The sequence below is a fragment of the Cydia splendana genome, chromosome 17 (genome assembly GCF_910591565.1).
Source record: "Cydia splendana chromosome 17, ilCydSple1.2, whole genome shotgun sequence".
Classification (NCBI taxonomy): Eukaryota; Metazoa; Arthropoda; class Insecta; order Lepidoptera; family Tortricidae; genus Cydia; species Cydia splendana.
This window is the reverse complement of record NC_085976.1, coordinates 3,757,366-3,784,661: the sequence shown is the minus strand read 5'-3', so window position 1 is coordinate 3,784,661 and position 27,296 is coordinate 3,757,366. Positions and strand designations below refer to the sequence as shown.

Here is a 27,296-nt window from a genome sequence, read left to right as displayed (position 1 = left end):
TTTATTTACTAGGTAGTGTGGGGGACTTAATCCCTAGTCTTAAATTCTAATATTTATTATCATTAACATTATGTATTTATATATGTTTATGTGTATATGTATTATATTTATGTGCTTACTTAACTATTAATTATTCTTGTACTATGGTATTCAGTTCTTTTTTCATTATATACTTAATCTTATTAGGATTATTAATTATTTCTAGTAATACTCTATTAGGAAAGTTGTTTAGAATAGTAGGTAAGTATGAATTCCAAACTCTATTGTCATATTCATTATTTGTTTTAGGGACTATAAACTGAGGTTCATTGGGTAATTGTCTGAGGTTGGTCGGTCTATGGTATCTATCCAGCTTTCCTAATAAGTCTTTGTATTCAAGAATCACAGCCAGTTTTACTTTATTAAATATGCTAAGTACTCTACAATATTGAAACAGTTTATCATAGTTATGCTTATATTTATTTCTACTAGTCGACTGTAATTCTTGAATTAAGATTTCTTATACCAAACTGCAATTGGGTATTTTTAATGTATGGGCTCCCAACTCAACTATAATATTCATTTCGATACAGTTTAGTCAACTATAATGAAATTGACGAATCACAGCTCGCCGCGATCAAGAGGACGAAACAAAACCATAGCTCAAATTAATTATTTTAGGTTGTATAGTAGAAACAATTAGTTCATAAGTCAGAAACGCGCATGTGACACCCTTAATATAGCAACATCCATATACTACGAAAACCACTTAGTGTTGCTTGTTAGTCTCCATAGGCTACGGTGGCCAAAATCGAGAAAAAAATCGGAGTGTGTTGTATGGCATTTTATATTTGAGTATACTTAAATTACTAAGATTACTAAAAGACTACTTGAGCATACAATACAATATACAATATATTACAATTCTAGCCCTGGGGGAGGAAAAGGAAATAAGACTGAACAAATCCCACGTGGGTAGAGCTGCGGGCATGGCTATTGGCTATAGTTCGTTTTTTTGCATTAGAAATAAGGTAAACAATCGTGATGTGTCTTTTAATTGAAAAACACATAAAAAATAAGTTACGGCATATGTGTAACAATTGTGAATCTAATACCATCATTAGATAGATAGATAGATAGATAGATAGATAGATAGATAAATCATTTATTTGACAGCTGCAATGATACACAATATAAATTTACACACATCATAACAGAAAAAAAAAAACAATAATTATTACACTAACAAAGAAAATTGAGTTACAAAGAAAATAGCATAGAAATGATTAGGTACAAAAGTAAAATTTTATAAAAGTAGGTAGGTACAAACTGTGTGCGTTGCAGCAGGACAAAAGGGTCACGGCTCAGTGATACGCTTCGCTCTTTCGAGCAAAGCACTGATTTTCTGCCGGAACCCTGGTCACAACAAAGAATATATTTACGAAGAAGTATTTACGTACGTCGGAAACAATCGTACAGTGTAAGTGTGATATGTGCATGTCGTGTGATAATTTTTTGATAAAATACTTAGATAGTAGGTAAAATTGACCCGTGTGTACTGTGTAAGTCTCCTAGTTTTGTGTCACCAGCCTCACCATGTTATATCCTAAAATCTGCAACCAAATAGCCGAATGGTATCCCAGCGGTTTGTTTTTCAAGGAGATTTTTTTTAAAGTGAGATTTAAATGTTTTTTTGGATTTAAGTTGTCTTAAAGGCGGAGGGATATCATTCCAGCATTTGGTCGCGAGATAACGGAAACAACCGGTAAAGGCAATCGTCCTATGAGGGTGTACTTCTAAAATGCAACGTCGAGTAGATCTTGTGGCGTGTCGATTGTGAAAAGAAGAAATATTTATTTTAGTGTATAGATATTCGGGTGAGTTGCAATTTATAACGCCAAAGAGAAGACAAGCAAGATGTAAATGTCTACGTGATGCCATATTCAGAGTCGAAGATTTGTTCAAAAACGGTGTGATATGGCTCCTTGGAGGAACTTTGTAGCAATAGCGATAACACGCGTTTTGAACTCGTTGTATTAATCGACGAGTCTTTTGTTGCAGACGAGGCCCGTACACCAGATCGCCGTAGTTCAACTTAGACAATATGAGCGATTCGCATAATGCCAAGCGAACTTTTTAATCTAGAAGGTTTCTTACTTGATACAATACTTTCAATATAAAGAAACATGATTTGGCTAGCTCCGCTATGTGCTTTTCAAACCTTAACTGGTTGTCTATTATTATACCCAGGTTTCTGGCCTCCTCTACTCGCTCTATTAATTTCTATTCTTCTGCTTTCATAAGTAATAGTTACTGACTTTTAAAAAGCGTTCTTCAATTAAAAGACATGTCAAGATCCCTTCTTTCAAGTTCTTTTTAATGCAAAAGAAAACGAACTATAGTAAGTAAATATACATTTTATCGTTTATAATGATCTCGCTAATGCGTGGGCAATGAAAAGGACATTTATAAAATGCTTTTCTTTGCGACCTTTCCTTGGTGTATATTTTTAGGCTTCTATTAATATTCTCTTTATTAATAGCCAGGATTACCTTACCTATAACCTTATCTTTATTTCTTAAAGGTAAACCTTCAAACACGTACTTTTCATTTTTATTTACTTTAACGGGACTTAGTTGGATACTTATATAATAATTTTCAGTTTTACTTTGTTAGCTAACGAGTAATTAATGTGTGTATGTTCTTAGAATCCGATTCTGATTTAATAATTTGTTAAGGCTTCCATCTTGTTTTGATACGACCTCCAGTCGTATCAGTGGCATCTCACATGCACCAATAAGTGTGAGCGAGATAATAAATAATTATACATAAATAAATATTATAAGATATTCACAAATAGACCCAGTCCCACAGTAAGGTCAATAAGGCTTGTGTTGTGTTGTGGGTACTAGACGACGACATAATTATATGTATAATATACATACAAATACTTATACGTATAGAAAACGTCCATAACTCCGAAACAAATATTTATGATAAACACACAAATAAATGCCCATACCAGGATACGAACCCTGGACCTCCAGCTTCGTAGGCAGGGTCACTACCAACTAGGCTAGGAGGCCATTAAATTCCAAATGACATGACAGGTCGTATCAACACAAGATTTTTTTTTTTACCAAATTATTAATTCAGAATAGGAGGTAGCTGTAGACTCCTGGGAACAGTTTTATTGGAAGTTATGTGAAGCCATTGAAATAATTGCTTGCGGAAAATGTTACAGTGAAACATTTTCTCATTAATTATGAGGAGGCAAATAATTCCTTGACAAGTTTGAACGATCTGGAAGGCGTACCGTCAGCGTCTCTATTGAATTTACACAGGTATTTAAGTTGTGTTGAAATTTTTTGCTATGAATATTTATTTTATTTCGTGTTGATTTGGTCCTTTGTAATAACACAAATTTTATTTAATAAAGGTAAAAAGCAATTAAAAAAATATTATGTTACATATTTTTGACACATATAAAAAAATAAAGGGTCATTTTATGATTGTTGCCAATATAGATAGACCCAAAGGATATTTTATCAGATAGAAAACAAAAAGATCCGTGACAAGAAGCCCCGCTTATTTCATGGTTAATCTCCCAAGCCACGTTTTTAATTGCCTTTACCTTACCTGCATATTTATTACTGTTATTAGTCAATGAATGCCTGCAAGAACGCTGAATAGGACCCAACCTTTTCATTAACTTTTATTAAAGCTTCCATTTCATGTTCTGAAAATGATTGGGCTCACGTTTTGGAGCGAATTCTATGGATCCTATTCACTGTTTTACTAGATAATCACTGAGTTTTACTGCGTCTTAATTAAACGTATTTTTCTGTAACCCTTTTCAATTGATGTCAGTCAATGAAGTTAATTTGTGACCGGATTTGATTACAGTATCGACACGAAAGGATCAAATGGATAAAGGTTTAGAATTTGAAAGAGAATGTCAAAAGTGTCAAAATATGTCGCTGCGAGTGTAATTAAGGACTTTATTATAGCAAAATTTAAAATTTTCAATACTTACATTACTTTTCATTAGAGAATAGAGTCGCCGATCAATTTATAAAAAGTAAACAAAGTTGTTCCAACTCACGAACCTTGAAAAACTATTATAATGAAAATATTTTAGATTTATACTAGTGTTTTAATAATTAACCCAGACGTGTTTCTCTCTACACCTACAATCACAATTAAGCGAACAGTCGACATTTTAATTAAAAGTAACAACTTCATTATGAATAACGCGTGTCTCATGCGAGTTCGCATTCAGCTTAAAAATAAAATGTTAGTGTTAAAGGTAAGCCATGTTATTTTGAAACTATTTAATATTTTGTAATTACATACCGTGGCGAGTTTGACCAAAATAGATTAACCGGGGTTGACCGGTTAAACTGTTAACCCGGTGTCAAATTGTACTAGTAACCATGCTAAACTCCAGGTTTAACCGGTTAACCCCGGGTTAATGGGATGGTGCAAGTGGCCCTTAAGGGGCCCACTGATTAACAGTCCGCCGAACGGTATCGGCCTGTCAGTTAGAACAAAATTTTGACTGTTCCGAGCAACTGACAGGCCGATACCGTCCGGCGGACTGTTAATCAGTAGGCCCCTTTAGGTTGTGGTTTGATAACTATTACAATTTACACAGCCTCATTTCGCTCTTGATAGACATTTCATAAGAGTTTCGGCTTTAGAACAAAGTTGGTTGGAGTTTAATGGTACGTAATAATAAACATATTGGAAAATATTTGTACGAGGGATCCAATGAGCAAAACATTTTTTATATATTTTAATATTTATGACTGTATAAATTAAATAATGCATGCCTATTTCGGCGCTTGTATATAAATGTAATATTATAATTTCTTAATGTTCTGTCTGCCTTTGAGACGAAGAGTTGTAAGTTACGTTTTCTAAATTATTTAATTAAATTTCTATACCTCTTGCATTCTACAACTCAATAGAACATTTTGTAACAAGTATATAAGTTTGGTAGGTATTTGTTAATGTTTCAAAATACAGTATAAAAAATGTTTTTTAGTGCTTGAGGCAAAAATCTCATCGAAAAGCTCAAATGAGCAATATATTTTCAATATGGGAGTGTGCAGTACCTTTACAAAGCTAGTAAGAAGAGTACTTAACTTCGTAAATATATTCTCTCAAAATATTAGTGTAGGTAGGTACACTTAGCGTAATTTTTTCTAAGACTCCTTTTAAGTTGTGACAGTGACTTGAAAGGGGATTTCTCGACATATTCAGCAGTCTCTCGTTTATCGTGTTTCTTTTTTTGATCAAACATTCACGATGTAACAGTATTAAAATCTACAAGTTTTATCAAAGGGTTTAGTGACTGAGGGTAATTTTATGCTTATTCCTTTTCCTCAAAATACACTACAAAGAGTTTCTGGTGGCTCTCAAAGGAAACCAAAATTTTGCCCTTTTTAGGGTTCCGTACCCAAAGGGTAAAAACGGGACCCTATTACTTAGACTCTTGTCAATGTCCGTATATCTGTCACCAGGCTGTATCTCATGAACCGTGATAGACAGACAGTTGAAATGTTCAAAGATGATGTATTTCTGTTGCCGCTATAACAATGAATACTGAAAAGTACGGAACCCTCGGTGGGCGAGTTCGACTCGCACTCGTCCGGTTTTTTCTTTACTCGTAGAAACTATCCTTTTATCATTATAGGTTTGTAATATTCAACTCAATTTCATAATTTTTAGCAGTTGGTAGTGCCAATGAAACAATTTCTTATGGTGGTAGCAGGGGTCTATAGTCTATAGGCTTTAGTAACCTTATTACCTAATTCTTCTTCTTCTTTTTGTGTCAATGTAAAGTTCCGGTTTTCATACGATGGATGCCCAGTAATTTCCTAACCAATTGGAATAAAAACAAATATGTGCAAACTAATCTTAAGAAAAAGTGGTATTATTAAGAGCTATAAATGTTAAGATATAAATTCCTACTCCATAAAAATTCAACGTGTATTCCATCGTTGTAACATAAAAAGTGCTATAAAAAGTTATGTATAACATTTTTTGACTTACAAAATAACACTCCTGAAATGGCCTCACAAAATCACTGAGTCGGCGTCATAAGATGGATAACCTCATCCATCGATACGGTAAACGCTATTCGTCTCAAGTCTCGCGGAAACAACCGTGTATCTATAGACCGATGCTGATTCTATAATTTGTAAAGGTTTTCAACTTGTTTTGATGCGACCTTGAGTCTTGTCATTGGATACTCAAAAACCGGGCAAGTGCGAGTCGGACTCGCGCACGAAGGGTTCCGTACCATAATGTAAAAAAAAAACTAAAAAAAAAGCAAAAAAAAAACGGTCACCCATCCAAGTACTGACCACTCCCGACGTTGCTTAACTTTGGTCAAAAATCACGTTTGTTGTATGGGAGCCCCATTTAAATCTTTATTTTATTCTGTTTTTAGTATTTGTTGTTATAGCGGCAACAGAAATACATCATCTGTGAAAATTTCAACTGTCTAGCTATCACGGTTCGTGAGATACAGCCTGGTGACAGACGGACGGACGGACGGACGGACGGACGGACGGACGGACGGACGGACGGACAGCGAAGTCTTAGTAATAGGGTCCCGTTTTACCCTTTGGGTACGGAACCCTAAAAATCAGGCACTGATACGTTGACATAACGCTGATTGGTGCTCGCGAGACTCAATGTCATTTTAGATATCTAGCTCGAACTTGGTTGGTTGGTGATTGATTGGTCCGCATGATACCTATGCCTAAAGACACGACTCAAGGCCGAAACAAGATTAAGAGGCAAGGGGACTACCACCGGTTCTCTATACAAACGTAATCCCCATTTTCGTCTCTGAATCCATTCATTATGGAAAATGTTTTTATAAAATTAGGGTAACATTCCATTTCTGACCGCAGCTGCACTACTAGTACGAACGCGTAGGTGTTATTGTCAATTTCCATAGTAAAATGAATGGTAGTGCTGCTGTCGTTGGAAATGGACTGTCACCTTTAGATGTCTATTAACTATGGCCCGAATGGGTAGTTTAATTTTTTTTTTATGATTACAAGAGAAGCGAAAAACAAATTCCATACAAATTTTTGAAAGTTCTTTACCTATTCTTATAATAATTGAAAAATCGAAAGAAAATGAAACGAAGGGGATAGCTATGGTAATTATACATACAATTGTGTAAAAAATAGCACCCATACTGTCTATACACAGGGAGGAAAGTGAGTACTACTTTTGTATGGAGAAGCGGTCGCCCACTGTCGTCTTAAAACCTTAACAAATTATAAAATCAGAATCGGCCTCCTAGTCATAAACTGATTACTTTAGTCACTGGAATTGCAATATCCCAAAATGATATCGGGATACAGTCCATATCCTCCGTTATTTTGCTAAGGACACTGTGGTACGAGTATTGTATCTTCGATATGAATACAAGTTAAATTCGACTCCTCGCTAAGACACTAAAATAAAATAAATCTAAGTAAATATTTCGGAACCATCTTACACAGATCGACCGTGGTTTGAACCCGGGACCATCGGCTTCATAGGCAGGGTCACTATCGACTAGGCCAGACCGGTCGTCACAATATAAATAAAATTATTATAATAATTTAGCCTATATACGTCCCACTGCTGGGCACAGGCCTCCTCTCAAGCACGAGAGGGCTATAGTCCCCATTGCCGCTATAACAACAAATACTAAATACAGAATATAATAAATATTTAAGTGTTGCTCCAATACAACAAACGTGATTTTTTTGTCGTTTATTGCGTAATGGTACGGAACCCTTCGTGCGCTAGTCCGACTCGTACTTGGCCGGTTTTTTCCCTATTATTTCTTAAATTGAATCTCGAGTACAATCCTGTTTATTTGTTAAGTTATTTATTTTGTTGGATTCTACTACAAAGTTATTTAAAAAAATATTGAGATGTACATGGAATATTCTAAGTAATTAATTATTCAATGCAACTTAACGTCCCACCAAATTATGCCAATCTAATTTCGGCTAAGTCCACCCCACAACACGATGCCATATCTAATTCAAGTTTACGCATGAGCCAATTTCAAACACTTCAAATATTTATTATACGTCTTATGATAGCAATCTAAGTTGTTTTAACTCTATTAGAGGATATTAATATTGAAGCGATTCGTGGAATGAGTTTTCAGATAGTAGATGAATTTCATGTTAAAAGTATCTTCGTTATAGAAGTAAATTAAAGTAGTACATGATTCAAGGAAAAATGAAATACATATACAATATTTTTATTTTATTCTATAGTTTGTTGAAATGTCTCGAGTTTTAATGAAAATAAATAAGATCGTTTTAAGGAACTATTTTATAAAATTTACATCACTAATATTTTGGCTGTTTCTGACTAAATGTGACTGATAAAGAAAAAGAAAACGATGCTATACTATTTATCATTCATTCATTGAGACAATCCTGGTATTATTTTCATCGTTTCAAAATAGGCTTAGCTTAGAATCGGCTACAGTATCTCACGCGCGAGATAGACTACCTAGATAAGCATTGTTAGAATACGGCCGCCAAATACTGTATTATCTAATTAGAGAAAGACGAGTAGTCTATCTCGCGGGCGAGATACTCAGGCCATTTCGAACGTGCACGGGCATCAAACCGATATTAGAATGATATTGGAATCATATCAGTTACCTATCTGTCATTCGCACGGGCATCTCGCTCACACTAATGTACGGACAAGTCTGAGCGAAATGAACAAAGGATCGCATTCTGTATGTACTCGTGACTCGTATAGTACTCTAGTGAACTAATGCTATAATATTTATTACAGGTAACCGAGTAGCTTATGCGCGCGGTGATGTTTCGTCTAATATGCAGTGGGGCAGTGTCTACATCGTGTGTTTAGCACTGTGTTGCCTGCAAACAACGTCTGGTAATTAACGTTTTAAAATGTAACGGTAACGCACGAGTTTGAACCTAATGGTACTAGCTTTAAGGATTCTTTTAGGCTGGTTTGAAATGACTCGCTCATTATGCCTTTTTGAGGTTAGCTTACACTTCCGATGCATTTGTTCTTTATCACAGCCTGCTTTGTGGCTCAGCTAGCATGAAAATACCTAGTTTGTTTATTTTTTCACCCACCGTTCATTCGTATGCTTTTATGAACGTTTGAAAGAATATTATTGTATAGGTAAGGTCAATGTAGGCAGATCATAAAGACCAGGACCTGGTCTGATGTGGAGCATCCTCAGTGATGAGGGAGCGACCACAGAGAGCCTTCTCTCTCAATATGGCTAATTCCGTCATAGGGGCTATTCCGTCCACTAGCGTTTTTCTCAAACAACGAACAACATTGATAATTACGTCGACAAAGCAGGGATTGATTTTAGGTTCAGTAATCAAAAGCAAATGGTTTACAGCCGTATTCGAACAATGAGATACGTCAAATACTAATAATAATAGAAAGGCAGCTTGCCATCGCAATCCAGCGCGGGAACGCTGCCTGCGTGTTGGGCAAATTTTGATAGGTATTTTTAATTTTTAGTTTTAGTTAATTTAATTGTAGTTAGTTTTAGTTTTATATTCGTGTTTATGTCTTTTAGTAATTTATATTAATAAATTCTTACATGTCTATGTGTCGCAGATATAGAAACGATATGGATTGGATAATTATGTCAGTGTCAAACAAGTGTCAAAAGTGACGTTTTTGTTTAAAAAAACGTCAATTATCAAATTATCATTGACAAGCTAAAATTCATACATCCGTACCACTTATTTTGTATATAAATTAATGTGCCACATATAAAAATAGACTTCTATCCAGGTTTAAATCCGCATTGGGCTAGCGTGGGGACTATAGCCCAAGCCCTCTCGCGCATGAGAGGAGGCCTGTGCCCAGCAGTGGGACGTATATAGGCTGAAATGATGATGATGATGATGATCACGTTTCATGTTTTTACTTACCACGACTCACACGTTATCATTTTTTAGGGTTCCGTACCCAAAGGGTAAAACGGGACCCTATTACTAAGACTTCGCTGTCCGTCCGTCCGTCCGTCCGTCCGTCCGTCCGTCCGTCTGTCACCAGGCTGTATCTCACGAACCGTGATAGCTAGACAGTTGAAATTTTCACAGATGATGTATTTCTGTTGCCGCTATAACAACAAATACTAAAAACAGAATAAAATAAAGATTTAAATGGGGCTCCCATACAACAAACGTGATTTTTGACCAAAGTTAAGCAACGTCGGGAGTGGTCAGTATTTGGATGGGTGACCGTTTTTTTTTTTGCTTTTTTTTTGTTTTTTTTTTTGCATTATGGTACGGAACCCTTCGTGCGCGAGTCCGACTCGCACTTGCCCGGTTTTTTTCTATACCTACCTATTTGCTAGAGTAGAATTATAATGTTGTGTATCCATCCAAAAGCCAGCTTCTTCAGCCTGCCACGCCAACATTTTTTATAAGCGATGACTTGCATGATGCTAAACATGCTTTGATGGCAGTATAAGTGTTGGCAGTCTCGCGGTAAGCGCGACTTTCAAACCGAAAGTTTCGAACCCCAGTTCGTACTAATGAGTTTACGAAGGATAACTTGATATTGGCAACCGTATTTTGATCTAAAATAGCGCCACGACTTTTCAAAAACTCATTTCTCTGACCCTAGTGCACCTTAGATACCAACGATTGTATTTATACTCGTAAAATGCAGAATATTAAAATGTGTGTTATATTATAAATATTTTCCATTTCACTAGAGTGCCTTTTTGTGCCCAATCAAAATTATCGCAGCTTAAAAGATTTAGCTATTATCGTAATGGTCTAGTTTGGCTTAAGAAAAACTTGTTTACGCTAGAATTAAATCGAGTAAGTACTAAGTACTAAACTAGACGTAACACGTAGTAACGAGTGAATTCATTTGGAAGACTGCTTCGAGTTTCTTTTCTGTTCCAACTTGATTAACTCTTTAGACACACTAATTCAATAGAATCTGTAATGAAATCATGTTGAAAAGTTAGGGAATGTAATTGTATATTTATTTTCTCGTATAAGTGTAGTTACATTTTTCTATTTAATGAAACTACTTACTTACCTACTGCACTTCTACTGGTAGAGAATGCCTTAAGGCATTATGTGCAATAGTTTAAATAAATAAATAAACGTATATTATTACGACTATTACGAGTATCATGCAACATTTAAGTGATCTGTGACGAATATTGATAAACAGTAATCATAAATCCAACAAATGTCAAATATTATGTGAAAGGAGACGCAAAGAAAATCTCTTAATTTATTATTTATAAAACTCTACAAGCCTCAATTTTAGTCCATGTATGTTTTATCCCTTTCTCACAAATACATAAGTCAAAATGACAGATTAAGATTATTTATTCCTAAATTGGGACTTGTAGCGCGTTTATTAATAAGGCCCTTTAAAGTTTATTTTTTAATCTGTTGTATGTATAACACAGAGCCACTACGCTTCTCCGAGGACCAAACGAATGGCCGATTTCGGCGAAGCGACGAAAAGGACGGTCTCGCGCTATCCAGAGAAATATTCAGGAACATCACTAAGCAACTGCGAGAGAACATCAAGCGTGAAGGACCGACCGATAGAAGCGACCATTTGTTACATAGTGAGTGTTCAATTTATAAGAGTACGTGCATGTTATAAAAAATATATATTGAGTGTGTGTTTTCTATATTTGAATTTTCTCTTTTCTCGTACTATCAGGATTAAAAGGGGTTTGTTATATTTTAAAGAAGTAAATACAAAAACAATGTTATGGCGCGATTCGGGAAATGAATTTGAGATTCACTAGATATGAAATAGTCAAGATACGTGACATTCCACGGCAAAAGGTACATTATGGCGGCTGGCGCTTACGCTATTGCGGCGCTATAGGACGTAAGCGCCAGCCGCCATAAGGTACCTTTTGCCGTGGAACATCACATATCTTTACTATTTCATATCTAGTGAATCTCTAATTCATTTCCCGAATCGCGCCGTTAGTATCTCAGATCATATTATCTATACATATAATAAAGCTGAAGACGGTCGAAAGTCTATACATGGAAGCTATTTGAAAAAAAGTTGGCTGGGGATACTTAGAATCGATAACAGAACACGTTCCAAAAGTTTTTAGAATTTTTGTCTGTTTGTCTGTTTATCTGTTTATCTGTTTGTCTGTTTATTTGAACGCGCATCACGTGAAAACGGCTGAACGGATTTTGATGAAAACTTTACTAATCTGTCGAGAAAATCCCCGGCCAGGTTATAGGCTATAAAAATTCAACATCTAAAAGGGGGGGTAGCCACAACACTCGATTGACTTAAGTTTGCCCCTGAATCTTATGGCGCTACTTAGGAAGGAGGGGCAAACTTTTTTCAAATATGTTCTACCACTATTGAGTACCCTGGTAAACTAACAGACGGCGCTGAATTTAGTACGTTGTGACATGAATAAGCTACCGAGGAAAGATTTTGCCAAATTAACTCTAAGTTTAGAACAGGGGGTACGGATATCAACAAAAATAATTGAATAATTATGTTGATTTAATAAATTAATAATACAACAAAATTAAACGACAGTAAATTAATTGCCCCTCATTGCACAGTCTTTTGGGGAACTGAGTAAACATTAATTAATAAAGAAAACTAAAAATGAGTTAACATAGTTACATAGTGGTAAAATAAACACACATAATTATCAACACGCGTATAATTGCATAATTATTTAAAATTATTAATTTTCTCCATCATGAATTACTTATACCTAATCGTAATTATATCGCACCCATATCAAATCCATATTCATACAAGGTGGGTACTTTGAAAAAAAAATACATTGACCTCTGTCATTTGCAGTGCCGGATTAACCCATTTAGGCAAAATAAGCACTTGCTTAGGGCACCACATCCAGGGGGCACCAAAACCGTAGGCAAAAAAAAGCGCAGGCTGCATCAGCATCAGCATTGTCGTGGAGTAGGTACCTGGTACCTACATGAAACTTTTATACGTGTACAAGTATACCCATCTAATAACGTCCCATCCCTTCTCTGCATGAAATCCTGGATTCGCGCCTGGTTGGGACTAAAAGTAAAAACTGCGTTTTTTATATTGAAAAATTTTCGCGCTCGCTTCGCTCACGTTTACTAAACACTATAAGATATGATAAAAGTGACATTCGGGTAGCGACTGCAGCAGAATTACCTACTCTGTTGTAACGTTACTGCTGCAGCACTGTTAATTTTCGTGATAAAATGATGTGACTGATTTCCATACTAAAAATAAAAATGTACAACTGTCTATCAAATTGCGTTTATATATCTAAAAATTTTCGCGCTCGCTTCGCTCGCGTTTTCAATAACTTTCTAAGTCAAATTGCGTTTTTTATATCGAAAAATGATGGCTCTTGCTTCGCTCGCGTTTTCAGTAACTGCTGCAGCACTGTCAATTTTCGTGATAAAATGATGTGACTGATTTCCATACCAGAAGTAAAAAAGTACAACTGTCTATCAAATTGCGTTTTTATATCGAAAAATATTCGCGCTCGCTACGCTCGCGTTTTTATATAATCACTTTCTAAGGTATGGCGACTGCAGCAGCATTACTCTGTTGCAACGTTACTGCTGCAACACTGTCAATTTTCGTGATAAAATAATGTGACTGATTTCCATACCAGAAGTAAAAAAGTACAACTGTCTATCAAATTGCGTTTTTATATCGAAAAATTTTCGCGCTCGCTACGCTTGCGTTTTCAATAACTTTCTAAGTCAAATTGCGTTTTTTATATCGAAAAATGTTCGCTCTTGCTTCGCTCGCGTTTTCAGTAACTGCTGCAGCACTGTCAATTTTCGTGATAAAATGATGTGACTGATTTCCATACCAGAAGTAAAAAAGTACAACTGTCTACCAAATTGCGTTTTTACATCGAAAAATTTTCGCGCTCGCTTCGCTCGCGTTTTCAATAACTATCTAAGGTATGGCGACTGCAGCAGCATTACTCTGTTGCCACGTTACTGCTGCAACACTGTCAATTTTCGTGATAAAATGATGGGACTGATTCCATACTAAAAGTAAAAATGTACAACTGTCTATCAAATTGCGTTTTTATATCGAAAAATTTTCGCTCTCGCTTCGCTCGCGTTTTCAATAACTTTGTAAGGTATGGCGACTGCAGCAGCATTACTCGGTTGCAACATTACTGCTGCAACACTGTCAATTTTCGTGATAAAATGATGTGACTGATTTCCATACCAGAAGTAAAAAAGTACAACTGTCTACAAATTGCGTTTTTATATCGAAAAATTTTCGCGCTCGCTACGCTCGCGTTTTCAATAACTTTCTAAGTCAAATTGCGTTTTTTATATCGAAAAATGTTCGCTCTTGCTTCGCTCGCGTTTTCAGTAACTGCTGCAGCACTGTCAATTTTCGTGATAAAATGATGTGACTGATTTCCATACCAGAAGTAAAAAAGTACAACTGTCTATCAAATTGCGTTTTTATATCGAAAAATATTCGCGCTCGCTACGCTCGCGTTTTTATATAATCACTTTCTAAGGTATGGCGACTGCAGCAGCATTACTCTGTTGCAACGTTACTGCTGCAACACTGTCAATTTTCGTGATAAAATAATGTGACTGATTTCCATACCAGAAGTAAAAAAGTACAACTGTCTATCAAATTGCGTTTTTATATCGAAAAATTTTCGCGCTCGCTACGCTCGCGTTTTCAATAACTTTCTAAGTCAAATTGCGTTTTTTATATCGAAAAATGTTCGCTCTTGCTTCGCTCGCGTTTTCAGTAACTGCTGCAGCACTGTCAATTTTCGTGATAAAATGATGTGACTGATTTCCATACCAGAAGTAAAAAAGTACAACTGTCTATCAAATTGCGTTTTTATATCGAAAAATTTTCGCGCTCGCTACGCTCGCGTTTTCAATCACTTTCTAAGGTATGGCGACTGCAGCAGCATTACTCTGTTGCAACGTTACTGCTGCAGCACTGTCAATTTTCGTGATAAAATAATGTGACTGATTTCCATACTAAAAGTAAAAATGTACAACTGTCTATCAAATTGCGTTTTTATATCGAAAAATTTTCGCGCTCGCTTCGCTCGCGTTTTCAATAACTATCTAAGGTATGGCGACTGCAGCAGCATTACTCTGTTGCCACGTTACTGCTGCAACACTGTCAATTTTCGTGATAAAATGATGGGACTGATTCCATACTAAAAGTAAAAATGTACAACTGTCTATCAAATTGCGTTTTTATATCGAAAAATTTTCGCTCTCGCTTCGCTCGTGTTTTCAATAACTTTGTAAGGTATGGCGACTGCAGCAGCATTACTCGGTTGCAACATTACTGCTGCAACACTGTCAATTTTCGTAATAAAATGATGTGACTAATTTCCATTCTCAGCTGTAATGCGGCAATGAACGTCACTCAACTAACCAAAAAAATTCAATGTAATCTCGATGACCCTAGGGAGAGGGGGCACCATGGTCTAGAAATGCTTAGGGCATCAAAACGGCACTGGTCGTTTGCGGAGTCAAACGATTTGGGACTCGCATTTAATACGCATTACCATGCTTTCCAGAAAAAAATCCAATCATTCGCGAAAGTCTCGCAACGCATTGAGGTTACAAGGGGCACGTGGTCTTCCTCAGGAGTCTGAAGAAGACCACAGGGAGTAGCGCTCTAGCCAGGCAGGCCGCTTCGCTTTCGCTCGCGAATTTGAATAAGGGCGAAAAAAACTATTGATTTTGGAGTGTAGTTTTATTTAGTGGTACCTAATTGTAAAATATTTTATCTGGACTGCAGTCCTCTAGCATATCCATCTGTCAACTTTACTTCAAGTTCCGCCTCCAGGGGAGAGGGAGAGAAATTAGGATTAGTAATTAGCCGCTTACTGACACAGACCGAATTCCACGCGGGCGGAGCCGCGGGCACAGCTAGTTATCAATATTTGTGACAGCTCAGATGAAGATTTAAATGATAGCGACTAAAATCATAAATAGGACATCCTTATTCCATTTGTTTGGAATATGTAATCTTATTAATATTGAGAAAAAACTTTACTCATTTTCCTTTCCATGCGAATGGTACAACCACTACAAATGCAATTCCGAGCTCTCGAGAATTTAATCTATACGTTACTAAATGTAGCGGGAGATGAAAATTTAAAAAAATGTGGTGAGATAAATATCTATATTATGTCCTTGAGCAGTAATTATTTTTTTACATTTGAATTAGGTATATTTCAATTTAATGTTGTGTCTGTGAGAAGATTTAGAAGAACAATGTACAACTGTTTAAACCTTATTAGAACAGAACAATGTACAACTAATTAAACCTTAAAACACTTTGTTGTTAATATTCTGAACATTTTTATTGGTACATTAATTTCACAAAGCTAGTTTATGCTACAATAATTATTGAAGTTTTATACGACTCTTCAAACCAATAATTTAAGCACAGTTTACGACAGAAGTTAAGGTTGATAAGGTTTTACAGGTCGTTATGGAAGATCGTTATTTTTATATGCTTATTAAAACTTAAATGTAACAAAGAATTAATAACTTAATGTAGCGCTCGCTTCATCCATTAGAATAATGGTGGTTCTTTCACATAAAATCCAGAGATTTATTTAAATAAAAAAATAATACTTTTGATATGAAATTATATAAATAAAAAAAGATAACCGCATATATTAACAGAAATAAAAGTGAAGGAAAGTGACAGATACAGAGAATATAAAAAAAAATACGATTATAGTTAAAATGATTGTCTGCATTTATTTTCTGATAATCTAAGATCTTATTAATATTTGAAAGTTTGTTCTGTATAAATATTTCAAAAACCGTAATAAAAATAGATCATTTGCAGTCAAATTTTGGAATGAGTTGCATGAGAATGAGTTGGCTTATTGGGTACCGGCCTAAAGTGCGAATCGTCGCTTTGAGGGAAGTCAGGCCTTTTTTTAAAGCCCATGTTTGCCACCACGAAAGAGTTCTAAATATGACTCACTCGACTAAATATGACCACTGATGCTTCAGATTTCCATCTTTATTTATCCATCTTCGATGTATCCCTACTTTATATCAACTTATTTCTTGACCTAGTTCCGATTGTGCTATTCACTTTCACGAGTGGCGGATAATCGATAAATTGCATTGAAACTTACTATGGTTTTGTCATCAATCGTTGTAACCCGATCTCAATACGACTAAATATAACTTAGATACCTAAAAATCTTTGATTCAATCAGAAATTCACTGAGCCAAATTAATGCAAATAGCACGTATTTGATTTAACAAAAAAAAATAAGACAAAAATAAGACCCATCTTTAGAAAACATTTCTTTAAACTTGTTTTCACAAAAGCGAAGAGAAACACAATTCCAATATTTTTAAATTCAACCTAAGTCGCGATTTTAGGGCGTCTAATTGAAATGGAACAATAAGTATAGCTCTGAAATATAAATAGAGCTTTCGTTAATATTTCGCAATCTCAATTTAGAACGTTTAAAGTCGGTGAATGTCTTATTTGTACTGTTATTTTTTTATTCCAATTCGTATATACCTACTTACTCGATTCACCAACATCTAAAGAGATAGAGATAAAACACAGCAGCAGAACAACAGAAAATTTTGACTTAAGGTACTAAAATTATTTTACGAAAATATAGTTGATGGATGGAAGGAGTGGACAATAATATCGTTATTTATAGGTTTGTCAATATTTAAACTATTTATTACGAAAAATGTGCCTTTGGAAAAAAAAAACCATATTTTTGTGCTAATCTTTTCAAGCAATGGGCGATTTAAATTATTCAAATCATTTTTTGTGTTCTTTAGGGTTGTTATTTAATTGACAAGTCGGACTCGCCCTTGTCATAAACTGCATGTGATGATTTTAACTATCTGCAAATCATTTTTCTATTTGGCTTGTTCATACTAAATAATCTTTTTTTCCCACAGGTAAATTAGAAGACTCCCGTCACTATGGACAATATCAGGGCTACCACCATCACGAGCACCACTGGGGCCCCTACTTTGAGGGCGACGTGGGCGATCCCGAGGGCACGATGCAAGTGACGGCACATGTGGGGGCCGAGGCCCTTTTAAATTGTAGGGTTGGCATGCTGAAGGATAAAACAGTAAGTGTTTTATGAGGTCCCTGTATGGAACGAAGTTAGAGCATTTAATAATCGGCGTGCCCTCCCCCGCAAAAATCGGCAGACTGTTTTGTACAGATAATGACAGCCAAGGCGTCTCCAGTTACTAAATGCTCTAAGGGAACGAATCATGCTGAATCCGTATAAATGACAGCAGCAATATAACCAAACCAAAAAACAAGAACCACCATCAAGATCTTCTACAAAAACGTAACCATAAAAGTGATAGTGGTCATCTCATTCGTGCTTAAAATTCTTGACTAATGTGATGTAATAACAGATTAGAGTAATTTTCCGGGAAAATTAGCAAGCAAAGCTTTCATAAACTGAGGACTACAAAAGAGTTTAAATTTCTATTCCTTGCGAGCATGAAAATGCAAATTTCTACTAAGAAAATCTTGCAAGCCCTGACACCTACTGCTTGTGGGCAGTCTGCCTGTACGGACCACGTGATTTGACTTCGTATGGTAAACAGTAAATTGAATGCCGACATTGTTTCCCAGGAATTGCAAAATGTGAAATGGTTTTCTACGTGCTCTTGGCTAGAACGAATCAGTAATGTTGTAGTAACCTTGTTTGAATAAGTTATATTTTACCTACTGGGGTGTAGTTTGTGGAGCAAGTTTGATTGCGAAAGTACACACATCTCGAAAGATAAATATTATACAACCTATCCGTAGGCGTAGTAAACAACGCGACGCACACATTAACAATTTAAGTTACAGAATTACAATTCTGAAAGTTAAACAGTTTAAGGAACGAAGTTTTTGAATGTTTCAGAGTTTTAGGAACAAAGTTTGTGTATGTTGTTGAAACAATTTTGATGTTACTTACACTGTTAAGTGTAAGTATAGTATCATAAGGTCAAAAAAAAACAGCTAAATATTTATGAGTTAGGTCTAATCAGCATAATGTCAGTCGTTTCTGAAGTTACACCAAGCTTAAATACACCATGTACAAAGTATTTCTGATCACGATAAATTTAGAATATAAAATATCAAAGTTTCGATCAGGTATGTATTTAATAATTTTATTGCCTTACTATATTTGATAACATTTAACAAATTCTCGTTGGTTGATTTTATTTTGCCAACTATCATCAACATATCATGGTAAATTCATTACGGTTTCATGAAAATTACGTTATACCCGATATAGTAAATGGAAAAACAATTTTGAATAGTGCTAGTATATTCAGATTGAAATCTTTTACCTCTACAAAGTTTTAATATGTTTTCCCTTTAACGGTAAGATAAATCTAATTATGGTTAAAAGCAAAGGTTAAAAAAATATTTTAAAGATCGAAAGGCTTCCCTACCCGGCGGCGATGCAATCACACCCGCTCAAACTAAATTGATAGCTTAATCAATTGCCTTAATTGCTTCCTCATTTGTCCAGGTAATGTGGTTGCGGCGTACAACCGATTCCGCACAATTGCTCACCGTTGGGAGGTCACCGTACGCCGGTGATAATAGGATAGCTGTCAAGTTCCAGTACCCCAATAATTGGAGGCTCAGCATGAACCCCGTCAAGAGGTCTGATGCGGGCCTGTATATGTGCCAAATATCAACACATCCACCTAAAGCAATATTAGCTAATTTAACTGTTCTGCGTAAGTATTGCATGTTATTACAGTGACACACTACGCTTTGTGCGGTTACATTCCGTGAAAACTTTTGTTAAAGTTTGCCCGTTTGGTATAATTTTGTTCAAGTATAATTTATAGCTAAGTATATATTTTTTTAATCGGAAACGTGATAGTTGCAAAAATATTTTCTATATTAAATATTTCCTCAAGTTCAATTTTCCTGATTCAATGGAAAAAAGGTAAAATCCTCATGATGAAAATACATAAATCTTTCTTCTTCGTCATCTCGTCTTAAGAAAAAAGATGTCGCCTTTTCAAAGAAATAATAAATTCTTTTAAAAGGTATTTTTATTAAATTATCGTTTTAATAACTAGCAAAATTTTTCCGTATCTTTTATTTCGTAGGTTAATTGATTACTGCTACAGTATTGAAGCGCGACATTGCTGCCGACTGCATTACTGTCGCAAATGTCTAAAATACTGAACTGCAAGCAAGTGGGATTTTTTCATTTGTGGCCGCTGTTAATTAATATAATTATTTAACATAAGACATTTTTTTATTATTTATAGTTTGTATAGGGAAAATAGTACCTATGTCTCAAACTGGCCACATTTTTTATTTAGTTTTAATGTGAGAACGCTAAAAATAACTGTATTTCCATAACAATGTTGAATCGACCAATGTACCGTAGACCGGGGTGACTTTGGAAAATTTGGGGTTACTTTGATAGATTTAAAACGGCCATAGAATTACCATTATTCATTATTTACTGAAAATGTTCCCGTAACTAGTTACATTACTATATATTAGATAAAGATAAAAGATTTTTATTCGTGACGATCACAAAACATGAAAAGTATTCATATTCACCTACTGTAAAAAATCTGGCATAAATATATATTATGGCTTAAAAACTAGAATTTTAAAGTCGTCCCTGCATTTGAAAGTCACCCCGGTCAATGGTACTTAAAATTTACTTGAACTTGAAACTACATAATATAAGTTTCGCATCCTTTAAAAGCTGTGTTTTGAGTGCTGTGTTTTGAATGACCCTTTTGAGTTTTCGTGTGGTAATGCAATCGGCAGACGCTGCTGGTGCAATCTGAATCTAAACAATACCTATACTGATTGAAAACATTTATTTACATACAATATATATACAGTGGTACTACTAAACGAAATTAATAACTAGCTTAAATCTAAAATAGGCCCTTGAGGCATTGTACCAAGGATGCTGGCGGCATTTCCTCGCTGTATCGCAATGCTGATACGTTGTGCGAGGTAGCCGCCAGCTCTTCGGTCACCAGTTACGTCAACCAGACGCTTCGCGATTTCTGCGAACAACTTATGCGCGCTGGGACCCCATGGACCTAGAGTTTCAACACCAAATGGTGTACCTATACTTTATTCCTTTCGGTGTAAAGTCATACAAATATAAACAAACGCATTTTAGTATTCGTATTTTTATACTAAATAAAAGCTTAACTAGAAGTGTTATTCAATAGTCAATGCATAAAAACGAAATATTTTTTTAACAAAAATTCCATAAATTGCGAACTGGAACTTTTCAAAATGGTTTTTTAAATAATAATTATGATTAATATTCAAATTGGTCAATCACGGTAGGTGTATAATTCATACGTGATTGAAAAAGAAATATGAATTAGGATTTTTCCATACAATACAGTCCGTCGACATTTTTTAAACAATAACATTTTAAACTATTGATTCACAAGTAAGCACCTAAACCTACACAATATAGCGGGACAAACACAAAGAACCAATAAAATTAAACTAAGCTATCAAATTGAACTAGTGCAGAAATGTTTTATTGTACAGGCGACCGATTGATCAAATAAACGTAGGAATTCTTTTGTTGCCGTTTCAATTTCTAGGGAATTTCAACAAACATTCGCATTTACTAGTAAATAAAATCATTTATTTGAAGCTTTCGTTTACATCACACTTATATTTGTTTATCATTACAGCTCCAGTTTTAACGATAAATGGAGACCAGACTCATGAACTGAAGGATAGATTTTACAAAGCGGGAAGCTCTATAAAGTTATCCTGCGTCATATCAGATGAATACGTAGCCTCACTAACCACTAAGGCGCCCGTAACTACGGCTGTCCCTACCACAACCACGCCTTTAACTACAACTACTGAAATGACTACAAAGATGAGCACAATTTTTAATAGGATAGATTTGATGATGAACAAAAGTTGGAGTGTGGAGACCACAACGATAACTTCAACAGTTAGTGTTAGTAAAACTACAAAAAATATGCCGGAATTGAAGACAACGGTAGCCCCTGTGATAACGTCGACTGTCCCGACGGTGGTGAATAACATTTACGGGATGGTTTGGAAGAAGCAGGGAAAAGAATTTAATGAGAATGTATCCTGGCGGAATATGAGGTGGGTAATTTAGAGGAGATTTAATCATTAAAGGTTTGTCGCACTGTAGCAAAATATTACATATTTTCTCGAATTTCTACATTGAAGAAATTGTAAGCATTTTTCGTTAAATTTTACGTAGGTAACTTTAAATAATGGTTAACTGTTACGTGCCTTAATCAGTAAAAAAATACTACATTAATTCTTAATTTAAACGAAACCGAAAATGGACACATTGATTTTGCAACCGAAAATATTAATTTAAATTTTATTATTTGTATTGAGAATAAAATATTCATTACTGGTGTCTGTCATCGTAATATTTTTACCACCGACCCCCCGACACCCGAGGAGCGCTTAATGTGTTGTAAACTCGATTTTTATAAGACCCGTCTGGTAGTTGAAGTGGTCTGGTTGAAGGTTGGTTGGTAGTTTATAGGCAAAACTGAACTTATTCTTTGATTATAGTGCCACAATCAGCGTCGCATCGGCGTCGCAGAACGACAGTGGGACATACACGTGCCACTTACAGAACCATTCTCAAGTTATAATCAACGTTCATGTTTTGATTGGTAAGTTTAGAGAAACATAATTATTGATTTAAGTAGTACTATTAGTTGGATAAATAGGGTGTACTATAGTTAGGTATTGGCCGCTCCGTAGTAATTGGCCACTCTTAGCCATAGGACTTCAATTGCCTTGTTTCTTTCTACCTTACTATTGGAGTGGCCAATTACGGCAATTACTATGGATTTTTTAAATTAACGTTAATACCATTCTGTTCGCCTTAACTAAAAGAACTCACATATGAGTATTAGTGCATACAAAAGGTAAAATAAACGCAGCTGCAAAATATGTTATTTAACGTCAATTAACCACTATTGTATAATTTTAATATTTGCATTTGGCAAATTGATGTTTGGTCAACCTTTGTCCCGATAATAATGCAATAAAACGAATACCGTGAATGAGGTTAAGCTATTAAAACGGTAACAGATAATAAAGCGTTGCATGTTAATTGAACTGGATGCACAGAATAATAACATTGTGCATTACAGATAACTTTTAAATAATAGCTAAATATTTTTAAATTAAAATCTAAGATACCTACTTTACCTTCTTTAAGAGCGCTTTCACAAGAAAAATCGAAATAATGCAAAAATTATGATATTCCTCGATGAAATTCAGGACTTTACTCTCATTATTACAAACAATGAGTACTTGTTCCAGTAAAAGCGTCTTCTTTAGGAATATCGTTTTAAATATAAGAAAAAGGCCTTACTAAATTAGTAATGTTTGTTTTTTCTGATGGTCGTTTCCGAAAAATCACGTGAATCACTGAATTGTGAGCTCTTATTTGTTGGTATCCCTAACAATATTTGTTATATGTTTCATTATTCATAACACCAGTGACGTTAATATTAATTAATGAAACAAATTTACCGTTATTATAAATTCTTGGTTTAAATCAAATTAAATTTTATGAATCTACTTTAAGTCGTTCAAAATTATGGTTGATTGAAGATATTTAATTATAAGCGTACGGCTTCAAATCTGATTTCATATTGTGTAATATAAATCCGGATAATGGTAATTAATAGTGCTTTAAATCTTTTTAGTAGGTATTTGAAGCTAGTAGTCCAGACTTTTCAATCGTGGTTTAAAACGATAATTATGACTTTTATAATTATCTGTACTAGTAAGTAGAACAATAGATTTGTCTCCTCAACACCAGATACTTTGAATATCTACTTAAACTTATCCATTGGACAAATTGTCAGCGGCGGCGTACAACAGGGCCCAAATTCACCCCTAAAATCTATTTTTGTAAATATGTTTCATTTAACACGAATACAGGTCGTAAACGTGGACCCAACTAAAATAAATGGTCGCGTTCCTAGAATAAACTGGTACAAAAGTGCCTATGTGTGGTGACCACGAGATACACACGTGTACGTTGTATATTCTTATGTTCCATCTAAAAAATTACGTGTTTAGTGTACATATTTAAATTATTTTTTTCTATTGGCAGGTGAAAACCAAGCGGCCGTTCACCACGACACGTGGAACAAGGGGACCTTATTCTGGCAAAGTCTTTCTCTAATCTATCTTTCAATGATTCTTATATTTGCTACTTAAAATAGTGGTTACTATGAGATTGTTATATAAGACTTTGTTTTTAAAAATAGTACACGATTGGTGATACTAGAGAATATTGTAAAAAAATACTACACTGCGTTTTCGGAGTATTGTATGTAATGTTTAGTAGGACGGATAAAAGATTACTTTGTAATTATTATTTTTTTATTTCAAAATTTTAAATAAAGGTAAACAACAAATTACAAAATTGTAGCAGGAAGTTTGATGAGATTAAAAACACATAAAATGTACCTACCTTTGTATTAACTTATCAAGTCATTCCGGTGTGCTTCAAATATAGATTTAAATATTAAGATGAACAGTTGTAAACAGAGTTTGGATACTTTCCTTGCCACATCCTATCATCACACGAGTTTACTTATACATAAGTTAAATCCAATTTTGATTAATCTTAACTACAATTCAGAAATACCGATACCTATTTTGTTATACCTAACACGTATTAAATTTAATTTTTAAATTAAATAGTTGAAGTTTGTATTGTATCTATATTTACATTTTTTCATTTATATTATTTGCATTATGTTTCAAAAACAAGTAAAAGGTACATTAGAATTGTTAAACACAATACATATTTTAAAGGACAATACTTGCATGAATAATATTTTTTAACCGACTTAAAAAAGGAGGGGTTCCAATTTGTCAGAATCCTATATGTTTAAAAATTATCATAACAAACTGTCAAAGATTCAAGTGTTTACCTGACTTTGATCGTAATAATTATATTTTTAATTGAAAATTACAGAAACTGTGATTAGCTATATAATCATTTGTTATCATAAGAAAAAATATGCTCGTTAATATAACCACGTAGACTGTAAATAATGGGTTTTATTCTCTACTTAGATTATTTTATATGTAAAGACATAACATAAGAGCATATGCGTATATCTCAATGTTATATTTGTAGGTTAAATAGATAATCACTTCATCGTGTATTTACTTAATGTAAGTGTACAGTTAAAAACGATTGAACTATTGTGATCAAGGATTAGATCTTATCTGAATTATTAACGATCATAAACGGCAAACCCATTAATTAGCTCTTTAATTCAAGTATTTTATATGTTGTTGCACAATTATGTTAACCAACACTGAAATTCTCTTTTTTAACAGAAACAAGGCGAATAAGGTTAAATAACTGTAAAATCTATAAAATAAATCGAATAATGATACCACGCTTTGTTTTATTTCCCAACTTCATTATTTGAATTATGTGCGAAGTCGTGATTCGCGAGTTCAGAATTTCTAGTAGCTGGGTTCTTTTGAACAGATAAATCTCGTCTTGAAAATATAACGCGCTCTCGCTTTCAATATAATCTTTACCTCCAGGAAAATGGAAAAGGGGGTCGACGGCGTAGAAAATCAATTATACAGCTGACTTCAATTGATAATAAAGAAACGTGAACCCCTGGTGCTGATGTTTCTATTAACAATGTGAGGCTTAAGATTGCTGCCATTGTGAAGCCGTCAGTCGGCAACTTTCAATATAATTTTTCAATTTTGTTATTGATAGCTTGAATAAACTTGCAATACAACTGTGAAAATATATAGGTCGCTCTCTGTCACACCAATCATAATAGCCTTTTGACCTCATTTCATACAAAACACAATCAAAAGCACTTTAAACTGGTAAGATCATATTTTTCTAACAAATATAAAACCATATCGTATCAATTTTCATTGCGTGAATGTAAAAACTTCGTTCCCTGTCACGATGGAGTACCATTAGCAGTGAAGAAAAACCGGGCAAGTGCGAGTCGGACTCGCGCACGAAGGGTTCCGTACCATAATGCAAAAAACGGCAAAAAAAAACGGTCACCCATCCAAGTACTGACCCCGCCCGACGTTGCTTAACTTCGGTCAATCTTTATTTTATTCTGTTCTTAGTATTTGTTGTTATAGCGGCAACAGAAATACATAATCTGTGAAAATTTCAACTGTCTAGCTACCACGGTTCGTGAGATACAGCCTGGTGACAGACGGACGGACGGACGGACGGACGGACAGCGGAGTCTTAGTAATAGTGTCCCGTTTTACCCTTTGGGTACGGAACCCTAAAAACGCATGCTTCAAAGATTTTACAGCATTTTCACACTGAAATCATATTTGTTTAATCTGGATAAGCATGAAAAGTAAATAAATAGTAATGCATTGTTTCATTTTACTTATAACTTGGATATCCCTACTTTTTGGACAAAAAGTAAGTATTATTTTTATTGTATATTGATATTAAACATCAACAGTCAGGCTGATATCTCCATACTGATTTGTAAATGTTTGCGCTATTTTACAAACGAGCTTTTCCTGCATGTATTTGCTTAGTCCGTTCTGATCGCAATTTTAAATTCTTTTCACCACTCCAGAGTTATTACGAAATTCTTTGATTCTTATTTCAAAAATAATTCTTGAGTGAGGAATGAGAAATTTTGTACGCGGAAGTTTATTAGTCTTTTTTTCTTTGAAGTCCTGTACTGGGACTTAATCAGTACGAAACACTTATAGGTACTTACAAAAGTAAGAGAAATTTTAAGTGTCAATAAAGTAAAAGTAAAAAAAATGTGTATAAATAAATGAATTTGTTATTTAATGTTAGTAAGTCTGACCTGTGAAATATTAATTTAAATTTGGTAAAAACGCTTAATGAAAATTTTTTTATGCTTAAAAGCACCGATCATGATCAACTAATTACTGTATTGAAATGCTACATTTCACGTTTTGTTAAATAAGGCGTCGTTTTTTATGTTAATAGTGTCAAATCCAAGTTTCTCTCCTTGAAAGCCCTCCGCCGGGGCATTGTGAGATACTTCAAAAGCCATGATTTTTAGCCATTAAGTCGTCTTTTGTACTGTAAGGGCTAAACCCTTACACTACAAAAGATTTGCAATATAGGTACACAATATATTAAATGAAATTTACATACGCCCTCCACTAGAAAATATTCCAAGTGCTACACGAAATCTTTGGGAAAAATC

At 34.7% G+C, this 27,296-nt stretch overlaps 1 protein-coding gene and 1 long non-coding RNA gene across 2 annotated transcripts in view; one reads left to right on the top strand and one right to left on the bottom strand.

Annotated features, from left to right (window-relative positions):
* Positions 1 to 24,473, top strand: part of LOC134798705 (uncharacterized) — a 30,818-nt gene extending 6,345 nt beyond the window's left edge. Inside the window, exons 2-8 of the mRNA XM_063771090.1 lie at positions 8,821 to 8,922; positions 11,462 to 11,626; positions 17,976 to 18,154; positions 19,571 to 19,784; positions 21,750 to 22,182; positions 22,630 to 22,733; positions 24,194 to 24,473. Coding sequence (XP_063627160.1) covers positions 8,862 to 8,922; positions 11,462 to 11,626; positions 17,976 to 18,154; positions 19,571 to 19,784; positions 21,750 to 22,182; positions 22,630 to 22,733; positions 24,194 to 24,300 — 1,263 coding nt within the window. The 5' untranslated portion in view covers positions 8,821 to 8,861 and the 3' untranslated portion in view covers positions 24,301 to 24,473. The remainder of the gene's footprint in view (positions 1 to 8,820; positions 8,923 to 11,461; positions 11,627 to 17,975; positions 18,155 to 19,570; positions 19,785 to 21,749; positions 22,183 to 22,629; positions 22,734 to 24,193) is intronic.
* LOC134798747 (uncharacterized) overlaps positions 1 to 27,296 on the bottom strand; it is a 399,895-nt gene that overhangs the window by 137,693 nt on the left and 234,906 nt on the right. The window lies entirely within an intron of this gene.